A 10718-nucleotide genomic window follows, 5' to 3' on the forward strand; every position below is an offset into this window, starting at 1 on the left:
CTCACAGGTTGAGAACCACTGGTTTAGTGGGTAAAAGCATTTGCTGTAAAAACCTGAGTTCAAACCCCAACAGCCATGTAAAAAGCTGGACATAGTTGTGCACTAGTAATTCAAATGCTGGCGTGAGCAGAAACAGGAGCAAGGAGGCTGGCTGGCCTCTGTCCTAGCTGTAGGTTCAGTGACAGACAGTGCCTCGAGGACATAAGGTAGAGGATAATATACAAACACATGAATGCAGGCACCCCACCCACCGCACCCAGCCATACATATACTCTTCCACTCCTCCATTGAGAAAACTTTTATTCACTGGCCTGAAAGAAATGACCCCCAAGAGATGCTGAGGGTATGGGTATTATGTGTTTGTATCATATATAAAGTAACTCTGTAAGGATTTATAAGAATCTACTGTGTTTCTTGCCTCCAGGGAGGGTAAGTGAGTGGCTTGAGAATAGGATGAGAGTCAGACCATCCGACTCTCTTTCAGAGGCTCCCTGTGACTGGTCCTTAACTTAAGAACTGTAGTGATTCTCCTTCGTCAGCATCCAAGCTTCGGGGTGTACAGGCACACATCACTATACTTGGCCGGGATTTTCCGGGGTCTCCCACACATCACCATGCCTGGCTGAGATTTCCTGGGGTCTACAGACACACATCATCATACCTAGCTGAGACTTTCCTTTCTGCATTCTTCTTTTGCATGGGGGGGGGGTGTTGGTATGGTTCTGTGAAGCCCAGATGACCTCCTACTTGCTATGTGGCAGGGGCTAGTAGTAATTTCCTGATCCTTTTGCCTCCACTCCACAAGTCCCGAGATTACAGGCGTGTACCACCACTTTGTAGCTTTGAACCATGTGAAGATGAATACTTACTCAAAAAATAGGTAAAAATGAATAACGTTCATCTTCATGGCCCCAGAAAGCCACGCAGTAAGGAAGCCCGGTTAATTGTATTTACTCGTTTTCACGTGCCATCCAGGGCAGCTTGGCTCCTGTGATATGAACTGAGACTAATTCTTTACACAGTGCTGTCTGCCTCCTTCTTCCTGCTTCCTTGGTTACGTGTGAAGAGTGAATGATGGATACCAACAGTACCTTGGACTTGGAGTTAAAATGTTTAAGTCACTTTACAGTTATTTCTGGATTAGCTACTCTTCCAGGTCAGAGCTTCCTAATCACTATGCTAAAATTGAATGTCTTCAGCCTTAGACAACATATGGGGGAGCTTTGAGTGGCAACTTCTACTAAGAAGCCTGCCCCTTATCTCTAAGTGGCTCTGCAAATATTATTTCAACATGGGCAGTGGTATAGGAAGTTTGAGAAATAATGGCACTTGCTCTTCCAGAGGACTCAGGTTGGATTCCTATCACCCACATGGTGGCAGTAACTCCAGTTCAGGAGATCGGATGCCCTCTTCTGGACTCTTGCGGGTATTGCACACATGTGGTGCACATACATACATGCAGGCAAACACCCATACACATAAAATAAAAATAAATAAATCTTTTTGGTGTTTCAAGACAGGGTTTTTCTGTGCAGCCCTAGCTGTCCTGAAACTCACTCTGTAGACCAGGCTATCTTCAAACTCACAGAGATCCGCCTGCCTCTGCCTCTCAAGTGCTGGGAATAAAGATGTGCACCACCTTAAATCTTAAACCTATATGCTGCATAAAAATCATTGTAAAAGTAACAAACCAAGTAGTTGTGGTCTTTGGCGGGGTCTTTGGGGGAGATCTTAATAGTGGTTTGGCCCAGCCCAGGAATCCTTAGCCTGTTTTCCAGATTGAGGGAAGTGAACCCAGAACTTCCCAAGAGCTCCCCAGCCTCGGGGTCTCCCGCACAAGCCTACTGGGGGTAAAAGAAGAGTCACATTTTAGGACATTTTTCACGTTCTAGGAACAAAGACTCCTGTCCCACTCTCCGCTGATGCACCTATAGTTGGGGACCATATGTGAAATCTCACATGCTTAGACCAATTTAAGCTAAGTTCACACCACCAAATATGAGAGAGATTTTTCTCAAGTGCTAATGATGGGTGAAAAAAACAAAACCCTCCTCCTTTTAAACAGTGTTCCCTGTAGGCTAGCGCATAAGAACTTTTTGAAATTCAGTTATCATTGTAGTACTTATTGTCATGTTGCGTCCTGGTAAGTCTGGTGATGTTACCATTGTCTGTTCTTCATGTTTTCTGGAAAAAGTGACTGATTTAATGTGTCAGTGTAGTACTATGTGAAGAATCTGAGAGCTATTAAAATGCTTAAAAATAAAATGATCAATTCTTCCTTTGTTCTTGTGACAGGATAATTGAAGCTATCTGCATAGGCTGGTTCACCGCGGAGTGCATCGTGAGGTTCATCGTCTCCAAAAACAAGTGTGAGTTTGTCAAGAGACCCCTGAACATCATTGACTTGCTGGCAATCACGCCCTATTACATCTCTGTGCTAATGACAGTGTTTACAGGCGAGAACTCGCAGCTCCAGAGGGCTGGAGTCACCTTGAGGGTGCTCCGAATGATGCGGATCTTCTGGGTGATTAAACTCGCCCGGCACTTCATTGGTCTGCAGACGCTGGGTTTGACTCTCAAGCGATGCTACCGAGAGATGGTTATGTTACTTGTCTTCATCTGTGTTGCCATGGCAATCTTTAGTGCACTTTCTCAGCTTCTTGAACACGGGTTGGACCTGGAAACATCCAACAAGGACTTCGCCAGCATCCCCGCTGCCTGCTGGTGGGTGATTATCTCCATGACTACAGTTGGCTATGGAGATATGTATCCTATCACAGTGCCTGGAAGAATTCTTGGAGGAGTTTGTGTTGTCAGTGGGATTGTTCTGTTGGCATTACCTATCACTTTCATCTACCATAGCTTTGTGCAGTGTTATCACGAGCTCAAGTTTAGATCGGCTAGATATAGTAGGAGCCTCTCGGCTGAGTTCCTCAATTAATGTGTTGTGAATCAATCCTTGCTCACACTTGATTTGATTGAGAGTTGACACGACTTCTTATTCATGTGTTTCTCCCTGGGTGAGCCCTGCAGTGGCGTTGTCATCGTGTTGATGGGGCGAACGATATTCTTTCCAGTTGAAGGGAGAAAGCAGTGTCCTTACGGAGTAAACAGGACGGGGATCACTCACACACACCAGTGACACCAAGAGTAAACTTTAGGACCCGGCTTTATTTGGTCTTGTCTCTGCCTTGGCTCTCGTAGGCCCATTGCTGTGGGATGTTGTTAAGCCCATTATTTGAACACTTGAAAGTGGAAAGACGCCATTCTCCAAATGCTTTTCCGTCTTAACGAATTCAGAAGCTTGGAACTTACAGTGTTATTTTTGAGACTAACATTTTCATTTCTAAATGTTTTATAATTTCTCATATCAATGTCAGAAGTATCCTGGAAACATATGCCACATGTGGGAACTGTTTAACAAATACTTTAAAAAGTTGGCCCAAATTTAAACTGTATCATGGAGCTAGAGACAAGCAAAAATATTATTTGGAAAAACTTTGCACACTTCTCTGTGCCCAGCTTAATTTTTGTGCCTGTCACTTCCCTTATCTTAATAACTTCGTGGAACCTGAAGTGCGTTTTCTCTTCCTCGTTAGGTTGCCCACTTTACTGAAGTAACTTCCAAAGAGTATATGAGAATGGAGAGAGCTTATATTGTTTAGTGTTTTGTTGGGTGATATTAGAATCCATTTCTGTGACTTAGGCCATAAGAGTCCTAACATTCAGATAGCCAGGAATTTCTAACATAAAATGATAATAGAAGTGACTTGATATTCTCAGTGTTAGAGCCGATAGGTCTCCTCTCCAGTTCTTTACTTTCCCTCAGCACCGCGGGTTTAAAGGAAGAAAAGGTATTTCGAAGCCAGCTCTAGGCAGCGCAGATGCAATTATTTGGCCTGATTCCCCATCGTGAATCACAGTCACCCCAAACCTCTTCTTGTGAGGATGTCAGACAACAGACCACATTACCCATCTAGACTGCTAGTGTTAGAGGAGCAAAAGCGATGGCCGTTCAGTGAGAAATTTTCATAACTATGAATGAGACTATTGGATTTTCAATAAATCTTAATAAAGAAATCATGTGAACACATAGAAACATCAAAGTCACTGATTCACCAATAATTTAGTTTGCGTACTGTGATTATCAGGGGTGAAGGAAATGTGTTGGGGCCTGGATGTGCTTTTCAATCTAAGAATTGCCAGAAGTGTCTACTAAAGGAATATTAGCCATGAGTTAACTTTCACTGTTACAGGTAGAAAAACCAAGGCAAGAGAGGATGTGCTAATTAAGGAGTTAGGGCTGAAACCTTTGTCTCCTGTGAGCAGGCTCAGCAGTTTCTTCTGCAGACACCTCTAGGCTTGACAGAAACTGTCATAGGCCATACTTCTTTCTCATTGCCACAATAAGGTAATAATAGCAAGACCATTTCCCTTTCCCTAATTCCCTTTTCTGAATTCATGTGATATTGGCCTTTAAAAAAACCTCACTGCTTCTTTCCCTCCACCTTCATTGGTGTGCTAACTTCACACACTAGATTGTTATTTATGTATTTTTGTTGCATTTTAACTGAACATATGGCATAGTTTTATTTATTTTTAAGTTTTGTGATTTATGCAAATTGTATGTAGATGATAGTTCATCTATATTATTAGTAAGAATATGGTAACCTTTAATTTTACTGGCGCTGTGATACTTCATGTGGATATGTTTCACCTCTCTAAGCAGCTTAGTACTGTTGTGAGCTGGAACCCTCAAGGGCACACACACATTGCCATATCCTCACAGTGTGTGTTACAGACAGGCTCATGTGTGGCAGAAACTGGTATGAAGAGACAAGATGTCATGACTGGATGTGCACATGGTTAGCCACACGTAGGAATCCACACAAGCGCTCTAAGTTGCTTTTAGGTAGCAAGTGACGATGCTGGATTTTTCACAGGGACTTTCATCACGAAGCACTTGGATGTTGCTAACGGCAGTTCACCTACTGTTTATAAACAAAGAGATAAGGCGTGATAGACTGGTTCATTCATAAGTGAGAAAATACAACAGAGTTGGTTTATCCTGTAGGTTGTTGTAGCATGGTAGGGATGGGTATTTTTTATTTATTTATTTTTTTTTTTTTCAGTTTTCTCTGGGTATTACCGATTTTTGTTTTACTTATTTTTTTATTTGTTTATTTTGCTTTTTTGGAGATAGGGTCTCTTGCTGTATACATAAGGCTGACCGCAAACTTGTGACAATCCTTCTGCCTCTGCCTCCCAAGTGCTAGAATTATAGGTGCATGCCACAACATCCAGCTGCTTTAAAAACAAACCCAGAACAGATGGTTCAGTGTTTAAGAGCACTTACTGCTCTTGCAGAAGCCTGAAGTTCAGTTCCTAGCACCCATGTGGTAGCTCACAATTGTCTGAAACTCCAGTTCCAGGGGATCTGGAGCCCTCTTTTGGTCTCTGTGAGGTTCTGCACACATGTAATGAACATATACTCACACAGATGCACACATTGCATAAATTCTAAAAATGCGCATAAATTCTAAAAATAAATAATTTTCAAAAATTGCCGGGGTGGTGTCTTCTTCTTAGATGTACTTTAGCAATCCTTCACAGCTCAGTCTTCATGGCACTAATGCTTGCATGAGGACCCACACCCACCCCGAGGAGGCAGAGATATCCTCAGCTAGAACACTGAGAAGGGGAGATACCCAAGTCTTTGTTGTGAATTTACTGCATTTGAACATATGTGATTCATTGCTCTTACATATTTGATTTGTATTCCCTGAAACAAGGGGGGGGGGGAACAAAACTAGGGAATATGTATGAAAGTGAGCATATAATTTAATAAATTCTCTTTTGTTGTTTTTGTTTGTTTCTTTCTTTTTTGAGACATAGTTTCTCCATATAGCCCTGGCTGTCCTGGAACACTCTGTAGACCAGACTGGCCTCAAACTCACAGAGATCCACCTGCTGCCTGAGTGCTCAGATTAAAGGTGCGCATTACCATGCCCGATTCTTCTTTTTTTTGTATTTTTTAATTATTATTACTTTTGTTGAGTTGCTTGTTCAAACACTTCCATTTGTCCTTGGAGTTAGTAGTTACATGTGACTGTACATTTGTAAATTTTTATTTAAAAATGTTAAAATCTATTCATTCATAGTAACAGTATATCAAAGTAATCTTTTTTTAAAAAAGTACATGTATTTATTTTACTGTGTGTAGTTTGTATGTGTGTGTGTTGCAGAGAGAGAAAGAGAAAGCAGAGAATCTAGGGCCAAGAACAGCTTACAGGTGTCTGTTATCAGTGCCCACTGTGTGGTTTCTGGGGTCCGTCTGGCTTGGCAGCAGTCACTTTCACCAGCTGAGCCATCTCCTCAACCCTTTTAAATCTTTGAGCGCACATCTTGCCTGAGTCTCTTGTGACCCTGCAGAGTGTAGATGAGCAGAAGTTGAATGTTGATATGTGGGGAATTTTCTTAGTTGGTTGGGTATTTTCTAGAAGCTTGTTTAACCTTTTTTTTTTTTTTTGTAAAAATAAAAATAAAGAACTGAAAACTCCTAGTTCTGCCATACAGCTAAACTGTGCAGCTTCAAACTTAACACATAGGGGCAGAGTATTCCCCTCTGGCCTGACATAGGTATGTATTATTATCTACAGGCTCATAGGAAGCTAGAATTAAACAGATGCGGGAGGCCTTCTGGTCTACGTTGCTCAAGGTCTACACCCTTTATCCCACCCAGATCTAGCAAGAGCTGAAGTCCACTCCACTGGGCTGAGTTGGGAAAGGTCATACTTCTGTCAGGTCAGGCCAGGCAGCAGAGAGTTGATTCCAGACTGCTGATCTTTTTATCTACTCCCTCCTTCCCACCCCACTTTGTTTTACAAAGTTACAGGTAGGGAGGCTTTCTTTTAAAATTATTTCTTCTTTAGGGCTTAGAGAGATGACTCAGTGGTTAAGAACACTGACTGCTCTTACCAATGACCTGGCATCAGTTTGGTGGCCCACAACCCAACTCTAGTTCCAGGGGATTGAATGCCCTCTTCTGGCCTCCTAGGTCACCAGCCACACATACATATGATGCACATATATACACACACACAAACATATATGTACATACATATTCTAAACTATATTTTTCTTTTTACACTTTGGGAGATTCCTTCCCCACTTTTAGATCTAATTAAAAAGTCACTGTTTTCAGAGGCTTTAAACATTGGAAAGGCTTTGGGATTGTGCAATATCTTAGGAAACTCAGATTTTTATTTTACTTTTGTTTGTTTGATATTTTTTGATTTTATGAAGTAGGATTCTGAATATCTTAGACACCCCCCCCACACACACTCCTCTTTCAGCAAGGTCTTATTACGTAGCTCTGGCTGTCCTGGAACTCACTGTATAGACCAGGCCGGCCTCAAATTCACAGAGATTTCCTGCCTCTGCCTTCCAACCCCAGGCTGGTCTTGAACTAGTGACTCTCTGGTGTCTTAACTCCCAAACATTAAGATTACAGGTACCTGCTACCATACCCAGAAGGAACTCTTACTTTTCAGGGATGTTTGGTTTTCTTCTTCCTCATGGTCCCTCATCTCATTCATACGCCCAATGCTGAAAACCGACCTTATACATGCTCAGCAAACCCTCTTACCACTGAGCCAGTCTCCTAGGCTTTCAGTCGAATTTCAGAAAAGCTCCTATGTGTGTGAGTGTGTGTTCACATGCGCATGCACAGGCAGTTGGTTATTGTCGCTGCCTTGTTTAGGACAGCCATAGCGGAGCAGGAAGCTTTAATGGAGAACTCTGGACAGGCTCCAGTTGGTCAGGGAAAGCCGCATACACTGGTTCCTTCAGCGAGCATTCATACGGTGTTTGCTTCCTGCCTTTCTAGACGCCATCTGCCCTTGTGGGAATGGGCATGACAGTTCCCTTTCAGAGGGAACGCTAATGCTCTACTGACCCATTTCCTGTGGGAACCTTCCACAGAGCGGTGAAGTGTCACTAGATGACACACATACACTTTGAGATTCCCCAATTCTCAGGCAATCCCAGGACGCATTGAACTTTTCCCTCTTACCAGGGATTGAACCTAGGACCTCAGGCTTGTTGGTCAAGCACACTACCACTGAGCTACACTTCCTAGGAGTGCACTTTAACTTTTGATCTTTCATGCAGGCTTAACGGCCAGTTTAGGAAATGGGATGTGATCATCTGCATTTATACTGCATTTTATTTTATTGTTTTTGAGACAGAGTCTTGCTTTGTAACCCAGGCTAGCCTCATCTGGGTAACAATCCTGCTGCTTCAGCCTCCTGAATGCTGGGATTTACATGCATCACATCCATTTCTTATACTCAAATTTGATTTAGTAGCTCTGGTGGGAATTTAAAAATATCATCATGAATCCAATAATCCAAGTCAAAACATAAGCGATATCGGTGGGTAGAAGCCAGATGGACTATTCTTCCACTTTGACCTGCAAAATCTGACTCTGTCATTACGTCTGAGGGGGACTCTGGTAGCCTCACTTATGCCCATTCCATTAAAGCTAGAACTCCCTGTTATTTTGCCATAGGGAGATTCCTTTTCTTAGACTTCAGTTATTGGCTTTGCCGTTAATGCCCACAGTTCTGCCCGTGAGAGTAGAGGCATTTGCGTGCTGTGGATGTTAAAGTGCTCTATTTGTTTATAAGAAGGGATGTGTGTCTTAGGGTTTCTATTGCTGCACCAAAACCCCATGCTCAAAAAGCAAGTTGGGGAGGAAAGGGTTTATTCAGCTCACACTTCCACATTGCTGTTCATCACCAAAGGAAGTCAGGACAGGAACTCAAGCTGCTCCTGGAGGCAGGAGCTGATGCAGAGGCCATGGAGAAGTATTGTTTACTGACTTGCTTTCCCTGGCTTGCTCAGCCTGCTTTCTTATAGAGCTCGTGTCCACCAGCCCAGGGATGGTATCACCCACAATGGACTGGGACCTCTCCAATTGGTCATGAATTGAGAAAATGCCTTACCGCTGGATCTCACAGAGGCAGTTCTTCAACTGAGGCTCCTTCCTCTCTGCTGACTCCAGCTTGTGCCAAGTTGACACAAAACCAGCCAGTACAGGAAGCATAGTAACAGATTTATTTGGTATACTGATGTTTGATGAGTTATTAAGTGTACGTTTTTGTCTGTCTTCCATATTTGGATTTGTCACTCTGATGAGAGTTGCTGTTTTCCTCCTATCTGACCCAGTCAGCAAGAGAATTTACTTCCATAGGGAAAAAGTCATATTCCCAGTGTGAAATCCTGAATCCTGATGCAAGCCAACTGTTTATTTTATGGCTTTATTTCCAGAGATTCCTATGGCAGTACTGTGCAGAAGGAACAACTTTTAGGAAGTTTGGAAATGAAGAAACAGGAATTTTTCTTTTCAAAACTCTTCAGCTGGGCAGTGGTGGCGCACACCTTTAAGTTTAGCACTTGGGAGGCAGAGGCAGGTGAATCTCCATGAGTTGAAGACTAGCCTGGTCTACAAGATCTAGTTCCAGGATAGCTAAGACTGTTATACAGAGAAACCCTGTCTCAAAAAACAAAACAAAACAAAAGCCCTCTTCAGCTGTTCTTAGTCTCTTGTATTTCTATATGAACTGTAGAGTTGTATCGCTTTCTTGTTTTTAAATTTAATTTACTAAGATTGGGGAGAGGGACCCTTGGGACTCAGTTCCCTTTCCACTGTGGCATGAAACTCAGGTTGTCCAGCCCTCAAGGGAAGCACTTCTACATACGAAGCAGTCACATTGGTCCCATGTATCATTTTCTCTTCATGAAAGACAACTGGGATTTTTATTTGTTAAAAAAAAAAAAAAAACCTTTTTTACAGTGTCTGTCGAGCCTAGGATGGACTTAAACTTTCTGTGTAGTCCAGGCCAGTGTTGAACTCCATCCTCATTCTTGACTCGGCCTCAGGAGTGTTAGGATTTCAGGAATGCACCGCCACATGCAGCTGCTGGTTCTTAAAATTTTGGCATGGTATGGATCTCATCAAATCTATAAATCAATTAAGATAATATTACTGTCTTAACAATACTACATGTTCCAACCATGAACATGGGCTACCTTTCCATTTGTACCACGTGTTCTAACCATGAACGTGGGCTATCTTCCCATTTGTACCACGTGTTCTAACCATGAATGTGGGCTATCTTCCCATTCGCTTCTTAGACAGAGAGTCCTACCTTTCTGTGCGCACTTCCTCAGTTTAATTTATTCCTGTTTTTGTTTCTTTGTTTTCTTGAGACAGGGTTTCTCTGTAAATCTCTGTTGTCCTGGAACTTGCTCTGTAGACTGGGCTAGCCTCTAGCTCAGAGATCTGCCTGCTTCTGCTGCTGCTATTGTAAATGGAATCCCCAGCCCCTCTTTTTTTTTTTTTTTAAGATAAGGTCTCACCATGTGTGTACTGTGGCTAACCTGGAAGTTGACTAAGATGGCCTTGAACTCATGGAGATCCACCTGCCTCTGCTCTCCAATGCAGGGCTTAAAGGTGTGTGCCATCACGCCCAGCAGGTATTGTTTTCTTGATTTCATCTTCAGAGTGTTCATTGCTAGCATATGGTAATCCTGATAGTTATATGTTAATTATATCCTCTGGCCTTGCTGAATTCACCTCAGCAGCTCTCACGGCTTCGAAAGGGTTCTTGGGGTTTTTCTTATTGTCAGAACATCTTCAGTGAGATAGTTTA

General features: G+C 42.6%; 1 protein-coding gene across 2 annotated transcripts in view; it reads left to right on the forward strand.

The window, feature by feature from the left end:
- Nucleotides 1-3024, forward strand: part of Kcng3 (potassium voltage-gated channel modifier subfamily G member 3) — a 45814-nt gene extending 42790 nt beyond the window's left edge. For both annotated transcript variants that reach the window (XM_057786188.1, XM_057786196.1), the window contains exon 2: nt 2296-3024. In XM_057786188.1, coding sequence (XP_057642171.1) covers nt 2296-2941 — 646 coding nt within the window. In that variant the 3' untranslated portion in view covers nt 2942-3024. The remainder of the gene's footprint in view (nt 1-2295) is intronic.
- Nucleotides 3025-10718: the final 7694 nt, after the last annotated feature.

Source organism: Chionomys nivalis, chromosome 1 (genome assembly GCF_950005125.1).
Source record: "Chionomys nivalis chromosome 1, mChiNiv1.1, whole genome shotgun sequence".
Classification (NCBI taxonomy): domain Eukaryota; kingdom Metazoa; phylum Chordata; class Mammalia; order Rodentia; family Cricetidae; genus Chionomys; species Chionomys nivalis.